The 13500-nt window shown below is 49.6% G+C and overlaps 1 protein-coding gene across 1 annotated transcript in view; it reads right to left on the bottom strand.

The window, feature by feature from the left end:
- Positions 1-1095: 1095 nt before the first annotated feature.
- rock2a (rho-associated, coiled-coil containing protein kinase 2a) overlaps positions 1096-13500 on the bottom strand; it is a gene marked incomplete at its 3' end in the record, with an annotated part of 43158 nt that continues 30753 nt past the window's right edge. Inside the window, exons 11-27 of the mRNA XM_068752188.1 lie at positions 13492-13500; positions 13358-13406; positions 11990-12125; positions 10747-10838; positions 8834-9080; positions 7485-7591; positions 4481-4640; positions 4231-4391; positions 3906-4090; positions 3744-3813; positions 3572-3666; positions 3311-3497; positions 3151-3244; positions 2991-3085; positions 2676-2867; positions 1760-1928; positions 1096-1166 (exon numbers count right to left, since the gene is read on the bottom strand). The exon at positions 13492-13500 is cut by the window's right edge and continues 80 nt beyond it. Of these exons, the coding sequence (XP_068608289.1) occupies positions 1096-1166; positions 1760-1928; positions 2676-2867; positions 2991-3085; positions 3151-3244; positions 3311-3497; positions 3572-3666; positions 3744-3813; positions 3906-4090; positions 4231-4391; positions 4481-4640; positions 7485-7591; positions 8834-9080; positions 10747-10838; positions 11990-12125; positions 13358-13406; positions 13492-13500 (2119 nt within the window). The remainder of the gene's footprint in view (positions 1167-1759; positions 1929-2675; positions 2868-2990; positions 3086-3150; positions 3245-3310; positions 3498-3571; positions 3667-3743; positions 3814-3905; positions 4091-4230; positions 4392-4480; positions 4641-7484; positions 7592-8833; positions 9081-10746; positions 10839-11989; positions 12126-13357; positions 13407-13491) is intronic.

The following is a 13500-nucleotide window of genomic DNA, read 5'->3' as shown; positions in this document are numbered from 1 at the left end:
GACATGTTAGTCCAGGTGGGGCATGTTAGTCCAGGTGGGGCATGTTAGTCCAGGTGGGGCATGTTAGTCCAGGTGGGGCATGTTAGTCCAGGTGGGACATGTTAGTCCAGGTGGGACATGTTAGTCCAGGTGGGACATGTTAGTCCAGGTGGGGCATGTTAGTCCAGGTGGGGCATGTTAGTCCAGGTGGGACATGTTAGTCCAGGTGGGACATGTTAGTCCAGGTGGGGCATGTTAGTCCAGGTGGGGCATGTTAGTCCAGGTGGGACATGTTAGTCCAGGTGGGACATGTTAGTCCAGGTGGGACATGTTAGTCCAGGTGGGACATGTTAGTCCAGGTGGGGCATGTTAGTCCAGGTGGGGCATGTTAGTCCAGGTGGGACATGTTAGTCCAGGTGGGACATGTTAGTCCAGGTGGGACATGTTAGTCCAGGTGGGGCATGTTAGTCCAGGTGGGACATGTTAGTCCAGGTGGGACATGTTAGTCCAGGTGGGACATGTTAGTCCAGGTGGGGCATGTTAGTCCAGGTGGGACATGTTAGTCCAGGTGGGACATGTTAGTCCAGGTGGGGTTAGTCCAGGTGGGACATGTTAGTCCAGGTGGGGCATGTTAGTCCAGGTGGGGTTAGTCCAGGTGGGACATGTTAGTCCAGGTGGGGCATGTTAGTCCAGGTGGGACATGTTAGTCCAGGTGGGACATGTTAGTCCAGGTGGGACATGTTAGTCCAGGTGGGGCATGTTAGTCCAGGTGGGACATGTTAGTCCAGGTGGGACATGTTAGTCCAGGTGGGACATGTTAGTCCAGGTGGGGCATGTTAGTCCAGGTGGGACATGTTAGTCCAGGTGGGGCATGTTAGTCCAGGTGGGGCATGTTAGTCCAGGTGGGGCATGTTAGTCCAGGTGGGACATGTTAGTCCAGGTGGGACATGTTAGTCCAGGTGGGACATGTTAGTCCAGGTGGGACATGTTAGTCCAGGTGGGACATGTTAGTCCAGGTGGGACATGTTAGTCCAGGTGGGACATGTTAGTCCAGGTGGGACATGTTAGTCCAGGTGGGACATCTGTATGTCCTTGAAGCAGCGTCTTTCTCCGTACCTTTCTCTCCCATCCAAACTTCTTGGTGTTGTTTCTTACAGGCAGAGAAAGCCAACCCTCCAGCCTCGTTTCTGGAAGAGAAGAGGGCAGGGTGCTTCCTGATGGGGGGGCTGCTTTCATCGGGGTTTAGCTGAAAGGGCAGCACTATCTCGTTGTATATCCACTACGCAACAACAAAGGCTTTCTATTCTCTAAAGTAAACATTTCAAGCTTTGATCCGATACAAAGCTGGCTGCAGAGATTAATCAATGAATTATTCGGTAGCAGCTGGTTCCTAAGGGGGGGGTCAGAAACGATCAATATTCGGCCACAATCTAAAATGTGCTCCTCTTTTGAAGTGAATGTTTCACTTTTAAGACAATGCTTTGACGAGTTATTTGGGACTTTGGGAAACTCTACTGACGATTTCTTACCTTTAATAGAAACTACATTTTGAAAACAAAACTGTAGATTATGAAGTTAATTTACTGCTGCAGTATTAAAATATGGAGTAACAGCGTTTAATTCTTCCTTTGATCTCTTCATAACCCAAATCACCTTCTAGCTCACCTTTGACATAAAAAGCACATGAAGGGCATTTATTATAGTTGGTACGACACTGAGTATGTTCGTTTGCATCCATGGGGGGGGTCACCTGCGTATGCCTCACCTGCGTACACCTCACCTGCGTATGCATCCTCAGCATCAAACTCCGGCCCACTGCTGAGGCTGGCAGAGTCCAGGGACTGAACACTGAGTGCCTGCAGCAGGTTCCTCAGCTGCTCGATGTCGCTGTCCTTACTGTCCAGAGCCATCTGCAGCTCGATGCGCAGCTGGCTCTCCTCCGACAGTTGCTGCAGACAAGAGGGTTAGGTCAGCAGCCCGGTCCAGGGTTAGGGGTCTCGGGGGCCTCGCAGGACCACAATAAAACAGCTACAGCTGATTCAGAGTGCTGCTGCTCGTCTTCTCACCAAGACCAGAAGATTTGATCACATTACTGGCTTCCTGTATGTCAGAGAATGACTTCAGAATACTCCTGATATTTTTGATTCACTGATGCGTTATGAACCACTGATCTAGATCTCTCAGATCATCAGGGTTACTTCCTGTTCCCAGATTTAGGACCAAAATCTGGAACAAACTCCCAGAGTGTAAATAGACTGAGCCCAACGTGGGATGGAATCAGCGTTCCCGGTGTTGGTTTTCCACCACGGGCTGATCTGGATCGATCCGATCTCCTCTATCCATGCAGAAGATGCATCATGATGAATCAGATTAAGCACCGGCACCAACCTGCTGCCTCCGAAAACCAAACTAGATTGTGCGCGTGCACGCAATGAATGTGCACGTTTTGGTACTGTGACGTCACAGTAAGAGAGATTTCTTCCAGAAGCGTTTCAGTACTTGATTACAGAAGTACACAAACTACACAGGTTTTGGGTTGATAATGACCCAAACCCCCCATCAGTGCAGAAAGATGGGACAGTGGGCTTCAAAGAACTAAAGAACCGTCGGGAATGCCAGATTCTTCACCTCACCCAGCCTCTGCCTCCCTCCCCAGGTAATTTGAGCCCCTGTATACATGATGTGATTCTACTGACCGCCTGCATTTCGTTGATCTCCCTCTGGTATTTGATGATGGAGCTGTTGAGTTTTTCCTTCTCCGACCTCAGCTCTAACTGCAGCTTCCTGTTCTCTTTCTCCTTCCGCCGCATATCGGTGTCATTACCACGGCGACTGCCTCCGACACGGTCCACTTTCCTGTTCATGATCTCTGCCAGCTTATTCACAGCCTGGATGTGGATAAACGTCACAAGTTCAGTCTTCAGATTCGTCTCGCTGTACAACAGCCTCTGACTGAGACACGATCCCCTGAAGGAAGACCTCAGTCTTCTCTAAAGAATTGAAGATTAAACCTGAGTTTTCAGCGTCCTCTCTGACTGCAGCTGCTTCTCAAACGTCTGCTTTATCTGGTCCATCTGCTGCTCCCAATCCTTTGATTTGTCCAATTCTGAAAAACAGGGAAAATGATCAAAGTCACACTGAGATGAAATTTGATGATAAATGAGCATTTACCTTCCACCGCCTCCTCCAATCTGTTATTGAGCTCCTCCTTCTCATTGGCGAGGTTGGCAACGTCGCTGGTCAGGGTCCTGTTGGCTTCCTCCAGCTGCAGGGACATATTCCCGGTGTAATTATGAAGAGTCTCAACACCCAACTCACATGATGCACTCACCGAACCGATGGTCATGTCCTTCTCAGAGAGCTCTTGACGATGGCGGGCCATCATCTCCTTCAGCTCCAGCTCCTTCATTATCTTCTCCTTCTCCAGGTCCGAGTACTGCTCCTCTGCGATGGAGCGTGCCAGCTGCTCCGAGTCGGCTTTAGTCAGGGTGATCTCCAGCTGCGCAGCCAGGGAATCCCTAAAGGTCCAGAGTAGAAATCATCTGAATGCTGCTCTCGGTTTTCCTAGACATGATCTAAAACGGCCAGCCACCTCTCCTCCTGCAGCTCCTGCTGCCCGTCCTTGTAGAGTTTGTTCCTCTCCTCACACTCCTCCTTCAGTTCACGAACCTGGGTCTTATACAGAGTCTGCAAAAAGCAGCACACAGGAAGTGGATTAAAATGACGATAAACAGAACATCCAGCAGCAGCACCCAGAGCCTTACGGAGAAATACTGCTCGGCTTCGAGCTGGTCCTGTAGCTCCTTCGTTTGGCCGTCTGTGTCCTGCCTCTCTCTGCAGGCAAACATCAAACACAGAAAGTTCTCATCTTCTTCACATGAAATGAAGCTACTGGATAAGAGTCAGCGAGCAGACTGTGGACAGACTTGCGCAGCTCTTGGTTCTGCTTCTCCAGGCTGCGTTTAATGTCCAGCAGATGATTGGTTTCCTGCTTGAGCTGCTTCTCTGATGTTCGCAGAGAACTGAGCTGTTGATTCTGAGCCTTCAGGTCGTTCTGGGTCAGGTTCCGCTTCTGGGTCTCCTGCTCATTTCTCAGCGTCAGGTTTTTCACCTGAAAGGATGCACAAAATGCAGAGGGACATGAAACGAGAAGCTTTTGTTACCATTTTATTCTAGTTTGTGGATGACATTTAGTCGCCAGCAGTGTAGCGGTTAGCTACATTAGCGCTGTAGGTGTATCTAAATACACACCTCCTCTGTTAGCCTGTCCTTGTGTCTGCGAAGCTCTTCTAGTTTCTGCTGAGCCTGTTTATAGTCACAGTCCATCATGCTGCTGTGCTTCTCCAGCTCCAGTATTCGGTTTTCTAGCCGAAGCTTGGCTGCTCGCTCCTCTGCCAGCTTCTGCTCCATCTCTGGAAAGGAGTAAATCAATTACGTTCATGTTCTCAGGTGTTAATCTAAGAGTCATGTGTGTAAACTGTAATCCGTTGGTGCCGTGTACCCTTCATCGACTCGGACTTGGCCCCCTCGATGGTCACTTTGATCTTGCTCTTGTCTGCCAGCAGGGCCCTGGTGGCCTTGTGAGAGGCCTCCTCCTGCTCCAGCTCCTGCTGCAGCACCTTCAGTTTGTAGGTCGAATCAATCTCCTTGTTGCTCATCTCCTGCATGAACGAAAGCCGCTCAGCCCCACACATCGAGTCGCACAGCGATGACTAGACAGCAAAGGCTGTGGAAGGTAAAGTACGCCTTAGACTTTATGGTCCTAGACAGCAAAGGCTGTGGAAGGTAAAGTACGCCTTAGACTTTATGGTCCTAGACAGCAAAGGCTGTGGAAGGTAAAGTACGCCTTAGACTTTATGGTCCTAGACAGCAAAGGCTGTGGAAGGTAAAGTACGCCTTAGACTTTATGGTCCTAGACAGCAAAGGCTGTGGAAGGTAAAGTACGCCTTAGACTTTATGGTCCTAGACAGCAAAGGCTGTGGAAGGTAAAGTACGCCTTAGACTTTATGGTCCTAGACAGCAAAGGCTGTGGAAGGCAAAGTACACCTTAGACTTTATGGTCCTAGACAGCAAAGGCTGTGGCAGGTAAAGTACGCCTTAGACTTTATGGTCCTAGACAGCAAAGGTTGTGGAAGGTAAATTACGCCTTAGACTTTATGGTCCTAGACGGCAAAGGCTGTGGAAGGTAAAGTACGCCTTAGACTTTATGGTCCTAGACGGCAAAGGCTGTGGAAGGTAAAGTACGCCTTAGACTTTATGGTCCTAGACGGCAAAGGCTGTGGAAGGTAAAGTACGCCTTAGACTTTATGGTCCTAGACGGCAAAGGCTGTGGAAGGTAAAGTACGCCTTAGACTTTATGGTCCTAGACGGCAAAGGCTGTGGAAGGTAAAGTACGCCTTAGACTTTATGGTCCTAGACAGCAAAGGCTGTGGAAGGTAAAGTACGCCTTAGACTTTATGGTCCTAGACAGCAAAGGCTGTGGAAGGTAAAGTACGCCTTAGACTTTATGGTCCTAGACAGCAAAGGCTGTGGAAGGTAATGTATGCCTTAGACTTTATGGTCCTAGACAGCAAAGGCTGTGGCAGGTAAAGTACGCCTTAGACTTTATGGTCCTAGACAGCAAAGGCTGTGGAAGGTAAAGTACGCCTTAGACTTTATACTTTATGGTCCTAGACAGCAAAGGCTGTGGCAGGTAAAGTACGCCTTAGACTTTATGGTCCTAGACAGCAAAGGCTGTGGAAGGTAAAGTACGCCTTAGACTTTATGGTCCTAGACAGCAAAGGCTGTGGCAGGTAAAGTACGCCTTAGACTTTATGGTCCTAGACAGCAAAGGCTGTGGAAGGTAAAGTACGCCTTAGACTTTATACTTTATGGTCCTAGACAGCAAAGGCTGTGGCAGGTAAAGTACGCCTTAGACTTTATGGTCCTAGACAGCAAAGGCTGTGGAAGGTAAAGTACGCCTTAGACTTTATGGTCCTAGACAGCAAAGGCTGTGGAAGGTAAAGTACGCCTTAGACTTTATGGTCCTAGACAGCAAAGGCTGTGGCAGGTAAAGTACGCCTTAGACTTTATGGTCCTAGACAGCAAAGGCTGTGGAAGGTAAAGTACGGCTTAGACTTTATGGTCCTAGACAGCAAAGGCTGTGGAAGGTAAAGTACGCCTTAGACTTTATGGTCCTAGACAGCAAAGGCTGTGGAAGGTAAAGTACGCCTTAGACTTTATGGTCCTAGACAGCAAAGGCTGTGGAAGGTAAAGTACGCCTTAGACTTTATGGTCCTAGACAGCAAAGGCTGTGGAAGGTAAAGTACGCCTTAGACTTTATGGTCCTAGACAGCAAAGGCTGTGGCAGGTAAAGTACGCCTTAGACTTTATGGTCCTAGACAGCACGGTACGGTACCACAAATGAGCTGGAGTACGTCGCCATTGATGCTCTGAGACAGGGGTGTCAAACTCCGGCAATATAAAATTAATATTAGAGCTGGCCCGCCGGTACAGAACAGCACATTCACCGCTAATACTACAAATCCCATAATGCCATTTATTTTATTTGACGTTTTATTTATTTACACTGTTGTTTTATATATATTGTGGCAATTTTATTTTTCTTTTGATGTGGCCTTATACCAGTGCTTCTCAATTATTTTCTGTCACAACCCCCTAGGAAGAAAAAAACATTTCCCCCCACCCCCCCCGAAAAAAACTCTTGTATCCTTATTGCTGTAATTCCATGTGTTATATTATACAAACTATGTGTTATACAAAGAAATATGAAAAAGAAAGAAATATAGATCAACTTACAAAGAATAACTTTATTACCATTTTGTTAGTCTGCAACAGAAAATATTTGAAGTGCATCAATTTGCCTGACATTTTAATCCTTAAACTACAATTTATACAATTAAATAAAATAAAATTAATTAATTAATTAATTAAAATTGATCAGCAACATTAACTAGGGAGCACAAAATATAAAACCTTTAACCTGCAAAACCAAAATGAAAAAAGAATTGTGCTTTTAGCAGAATGAGGAAGTCGGTCTTTCTTCTTCTCCCACCGTAGATTGTTTGTTTACAACCGCTCTTCTTCTGCTAATACTCCCTGCGCACATTCTGACAATCAGGGCGCCACTGCCAACTACTGGAGTGGATGTGCAATTACACTTTAATCTCGTAAGGCAAAAAAAAACATTTTCTCTGTGGTCACATGCGCCCCCACCGACATCGCACCGCGCCCCCCCACCATTTGAGAACCACTGCCTTATACATTGTTTGTGGGGGCCCCAGGGATTTCTTGCTTGGAGTCCCAGAGACCCGAGCAACGCCGCTGTATATATTAACACATAGTTTGTATAATATAACACAAATCTAAATTCTATTTGGTTTGTTTTCGTGATAAATCCGTATTTGATCAGTCATGTGACGCGGGACATTCCGATGCGTGCCGTGACGTTACTGAACTCAACAGTTAAATAGAATGTTTGCCCCCCCCTAAGAGTTCTGGTTTACCTTCTCCAGATCAGTGTGTTTCTCCTGAAGCTGTCTTTTATCTGCCTCGGCTTTGGACAGCGTCCGTCTCTGCTGGCGTGCCTCCTCCTCCAGGACAGAGATGCGTCCTGAAAGAAAAGGTGGGACTTCAGAAAAGCATTTTTGACACAGAGATTGTACAAAGCACAAACTAATGCACAAAGTCCGTTTCTGCTTCCTCATCCCTCTACTAATCTGGACTAGCAAAAGGGAGCCGCTATTGGACAGCAGAGCGAGCTAGTTTATAATGGAGTCGAGATGATTCTCAGAAATCAAGACAAACGTCCAGGTGTGTGAAAACGCTCCTCCATTCAGGGTGAATGCAGGAAGCTGGTCCTGTCAGGCGGAGCTCCAGTTGTACACGCAGCATGTCAGGCGGAGCTCCAGTTGTAGACGCAGCATGTCAGGCGGAGCTCCAGTTGTAGACGCAGCATGTCAGGCGGAGCTCCAGTTGTAGACGCAGCATGTCAGGCGGAGCTCCAGTTGTACACGCAGCATGTCAGGCGGAGCTCCAGTTGTACATGCAGCATGTCCGAGCTGATGGAGCACCATCAGGTAGAACGTGTTAACGAGTACACATCTACTAACCCGAACCCCCCCTACAGGACGGCTCAAGCATGGCACACGATCTGGTGGGTTACAGGGTTGAACCTTCCCAGCCCCGGTGTGAACACCCATCAGGTCTCTGATGGTCCTCCCCCCCCCCGTGAACTCCAGTGGGCGGGTGCTACCTTCACCCACCCACCAGGTCTCCGATGCCCCCCCCCCCCCCCCCCCCGTGAACACCCACCCATCAGGTCTCCGATGGTCCCCCCCCGCCCATGAACACCCACCCATCAGGTCTCCGATGGCCCACCCCCCCTGAACTCCAGTGGGGGGGTGCTACCTTCACCCACCCATCAGGTCTCTGATGGTCCTCCCCCCCCCCCGTGAACTCCAGTGGGGGGGTGCTACCTTCACCCACCCATCAGGTCTCTGATGGTCCTCCCCCCCCCGTGAACTCCAGTGGGGGGGTGCTACCTTCACCCACCCATCAGGTCTCCGATGGTCCCCCCCCGCCCATGAACACCCACCCATCAGGTCTCCGATGGCCCACCCCCCCTGAACTCCAGTGGGGGGGTGCTACCTTCACCCACCCATCAGGTCTCTGATGGTCCCCCCCCTGTGAACACCCACCCATCAGGTCTCCGATGCCCCCCCCCCGCCCGTGAACACCCACCCATCAGGTCTCCGATGGCCCACCCCCCCTGAACTCCAGTGGGGGGGTGCTACCTTCACCCACCCATCAGGTCTCTGATGGTCCCCCCCCCCCCCCCCCCGTGAACACCCACCCATCAGGTCTCCGATGGTCTCCCAGCCCTGGCTGTGCTCCCTCCTCTCCGTCTCCAGCGCTGCCTGCAGGCTGATGCCTTCCTTCTCCAGGCTCAGCTTGCTGCGCTCCAGGAGGCAGCATTTGTCCTGCAGCTCACGCAGGCTGCCCTCCAGCTGCTGCAGCTGCTTGCTGCTCTCCGTCTGGGTCTTACGGAGCCTCGTCGCCGCCTCGGACTCGGCACGCAGCAAAGTGTTCGCTTCTTCCAGCTGATGGAGGAAAAGAAAAAAGTCTAAAGATAAGTCAGCATCTTAATTTGATTACTCGCTAGTAACAGGCGGTGGCGGGGGGGGGGGGGGGGGAATCCACCGGTTAAAGTCCCAGGCCAGGTGAAATGAAGAAGATGAGCTGGTGGCACTGCTGAGGTTCCCTTAAGCAAGGCACCGCCCCCAATTGCTCCAAGGCCCTCTCCGCATGCTCTGGGGCCCCGATACATATACACGCATGATGTGTGTGGTCGTTTCCAGCGGCCCTTGTACTCGGGCGTAAACAGAGCTCGGTTGTGTGTTTGCAGCGTAAAAACACGACAGAACAAAAGCTAATCTGATCGAGTCACATTCTGGAGCCCAGCGCGGACATTCTAGAGCCCAGCGTGGACATTCTGGAGCCCAGCATGGACATTCTGGAGCCCAGCGTGGACATTCTGGAGCCCAGCATGGACATTCTGGAGCCCAGCGCGGACATTCTGGAGCCCAGCGCGGACATTCTGGAGCCCAGCGCGGACATTCTGGAGCCCAGCGCGGACATTCTGGAGCCCAGCGTGGACATTCTGGAGCCCAGCGTGGACATTCTAGAGCCCAGCGTGGACATTCTGGAGCCCAGCGTGGACATTCTGGAGCCCAGCGTGGACATTCTGGAGCCCAGCGTGGACATTCTAGAGCCCAGCGTGGACATTCTGGAGCCCAGCGTGGACATTCTGGAGCCCAGCGTGGACATTCTGGAGCCCAGCGTGGACATTCTGGAGCCCAGCATGGACATTCTGGAGCCCAGCGCGGACATTCTGGAGCCCAGCGCGGACATTCTGGAGCCCAGCGCGGACATTCTGGAGCCCAGCGCGGACATTCTGGAGCCCAGCGCGGACATTCTGGAGCCCAGCGCGGACATTCTGGAGCCCAGCGTGGACATTCTGGAGCCCAGCGTGGACATTCTAGAGCCCAGCGTGGACATTCTGGAGCCCAGCGTGGACATTCTGGAGCCCAGCGTGGACATTCTGGAGCCCAGCGTGGACATTCTGGAGCCCAGCGTGGACATTCTAGAGCCCAGCGTGGACATTCTGGAGCCCAGCGTGGACATTCTGGAGCCCAGCGTGGACATTCTGGAGCCCAGCGTGGACATTCTAGAGCCCAGCGTGGACATTCTGGAGCCCAGCGTGGACATTCTAGAGCCCAGCGTGGACATTCTGGAGCCCAGCGTGGACATTCTGGAGCCCAGCGTGGCCATTCTAGAGCCCAGCGTGGCCATTCTAGAGCCCAGCGTGGACATTCTAGAGCCCAGCGTGGACATTCTAGAGCCCAGCGTGGACATTCTGGAGCCCAGCGTGGACATTCTGGAGCCCAGCGTGGACATTCTAGAGCCCAGCGTGGACATTCTGGAGCCCAGCGTGGACATTCTGGAGCCCAGCGTGGACATTCTGGAGCCCAGCGTGGACATTCTGGAGCCCAGCGTGGACATTCTAGAGCCCAGCGTGGACATTCTGGAGCCCAGCGTGGACATTCTGGAGCCCAGCGTGGACATTCTGGAGCCCAGCATGGACATTCTGGAGCCCAGCGTGGACATTCTAGAGCCCAGCGTGGACATTCTGGAGCCCAGCGTGGACATTCCGGTCCAATAATCTTTTTGTTTTAGACAGACAGAATGTAACATTTAGTCACGCACCTGTTTCTGCAGATGAATATTCTTCTCATTAGAAACGTGTGAATTCTGATTCCTTCTCTTCATATCGTCCAGCTGGTCCCGGAGGCTGTTGACTGGACCAAACAGAACACAAAGCAACACCTCTAGAATGGGCCTTGCCTTAGAAACTCTTTATAATCAATCACGCGTTCTCAGCCAGTTAAAGCAGACAATCCAACGTGTTTAGTGTGTTTCAGGCGTCTATTGACGACGAACACCCGATACCAGCGGAACACAAAAGCCAGCCGTTAAAGATGTTAAATGAGCACAGCTTCCCTTTCGGAGTCAGGATATACGTTTACATTACGGTGAAAGGTTCGTCCTCATCTTTGAAAAAAAAGCACTTTAAATCCACTCTACGTTGCCAATGTGGTAAATGACTATTCTAGCTCATGTCTGGTTGTTGGTGCAACGCCTTCGCCGGTGTCTAGAGGCAGCATCACTCCGGGGTTGTAACGGTGTTTGCTAATGGATGTTAGCACAGCTAACAGCTAACAGAGAAGCGATGCAACTGGGCGAGCCCAAACCTTTGGACGGTAGTGTAGGTACAGTGGAACCTCGGTTCCCGAGTTTAAAATGCCTCGGAAGTCAAACTGATTTTTGGAATTTGAACCAAACACCTGAACGAAGGCGGAGTCTACCTGAGCAGGTTCAGGTTGAGTCGACCTGCCGTAGGAGAAAGGCGGTGCTAACTTTTAGCTTTGCGTGTGTTTTTTCTCTTTGTTCTCTTTAGCTCTTAGTCATGGACCCAAAGAAAGGCAGCAGTAAAAGTACTGGAAGAGAGGAACGTAGAGAGAACAACTGTTGAACTGGAGGAGGAAATAATCTCCAAAAATGGAAATGGCGTCCGTGTCTGGATCTCGCTGCAGGACGGGATGGAGAAATCAATGATTTAGACTTTACTGTAGAAAACTGAGCTAAAGCCCAGGAGGACAGTTACCCAGTCGTTTGACGGAGGAATAGCTCCTCCCCCTCCCTCCACAGCCAAAACGGGATGTAAAGGATACAGAATTATTACCTTTCATTATGATTTTGTGTCGTACTATCTACACTTTTCTGTTGTTTAGATACACGTAGCTACACATTAATAACCTGCAGGCGTGTAAATGGACATTTACCTGCTGGGTAGGAACAGATTCGTCGAGTTTACATTATTTATTATGGGAAATAAATGATGTTGGAGAGCCGAGGTTCCGCCGTATATAAAGTGTGTGTGTGGTGCCACCTTCGTTCTCCAGACAGCGCCTCCGGTCAGCCTCGCTCTCGGCCTTGCGGTGGCTCTCCAGGCTCTTGTGCTGGAGCAGGGCCTTCTCTCTCTCCAGCTGCCTCAGACTCGACTCCAGATTCTTTCTGCAGCTCACCTACAGCCAACCAATACATTTACACAGCTGTAACAGCTGGACCTGCCCAGCGACAGGAGCCACCCTGGTCTTCAAGATACTTTCAAGATATTATTTTAAACAGGCATTTGAGGATTAGTACACTTTGATTGTATGAATTTTACTGTAATTGTTTCTTTGTTGGATTTTACGGTATTTTTACTCTTTGGTTCCTTTCATGGTTCCTGTGAAGCACTTTGCCACTCCTGTCTGAAATGTGCTATACAGTCGTCCCTCGATATAATGCGGTTCATTTTCTACGACTTCGCTGCTTCGCGGAGTTTTTTAGTGCAATTTCAGATTTTATTTTTGCACTTGAACGCGCCTTGAAACGGCGCAAGACGAAGGCGCGGTCGGAGGAACTGTGAAATACGCGCGAGTCGCTATTAATAACTTCTCATGTGTTCAACCTCGTAGGTTGATCATTAAAATTAAATTCGTTTTCTCTAAAAGCTATCATGTTTATTTGTTAAGCGTTTGTTTTATAGCGCTCTTATTCTCTGTGTAAAAAGAGGCTTTTATTTTGTAGGAGCATAAACGTCACGTCCCTTTTGGGTTTTGTTTCTTCCTGTTGATACATGTAGCCGCTGCCGTTCCGCTGTGCTAAGCTATCCAATAAAGCAGCATGAGAGGCTAAAGACAGCACGAGTAGAATATTTGTTCTTCTGCACTCCAAGCGGCTCTTTCCTCGACCTGCACGCCTTAACATTATTAACAGGAAAACGTTTACTGTACGTACTATATATTTATATTTCTCCAACAAATGTTTAGTTCTGAAAAGGTTTTGATCTTTGGTTTCATTCTATAATACTGAAACAATCTATTTAGATTAATGCCTGACTGTTAAACGTGTATAAAGTGTGTGGTGAGGGGTTTTACAGCCTTAAAACATTCATGTACATGTATAATAACTAAAATAAAATAAAGATTACTACATTGCGGATTTCACTTATTGCGGGTTGTTTTTGGAACGTAACCCCCGCAGAAAATGAGGGACTACTGTATAAATAAAGATTTACTTACTAGTGAGATTTCAGTCAGGGGTTAATACAAATCTATTGTCATTCAGTTGGAATACCGTTACTACAAATTATTATTCCGACTTTAATTACTTTCTCGGAAGATGCTGTGAAGATGTAGCAGAAAAAGGGTCATGACAGCAAGTATCCTGCAGAACAGGCCAGTGCTCATTCCCCAACAGACTCAACACTCACCTCCTCCTCCAGCTCTTTGGAGGCTTTGTCTAGCCGGCTGGCGGCCACTCTGGGAGGAAACGTGACAGAGTTTGGACAGTGCTCGTAACAGCGGTGAACAAAGGAGAGATTACTGGTAAGTAACGTTTGTGTACCTGTGTTTG

This window comes from Brachionichthys hirsutus, chromosome 18, assembly GCF_040956055.1.
Source record: "Brachionichthys hirsutus isolate HB-005 chromosome 18, CSIRO-AGI_Bhir_v1, whole genome shotgun sequence".
Taxonomy (NCBI): domain Eukaryota; kingdom Metazoa; phylum Chordata; class Actinopteri; order Lophiiformes; family Brachionichthyidae; genus Brachionichthys; species Brachionichthys hirsutus.
This window is presented reverse-complemented; position numbering and strand designations above follow the sequence as displayed.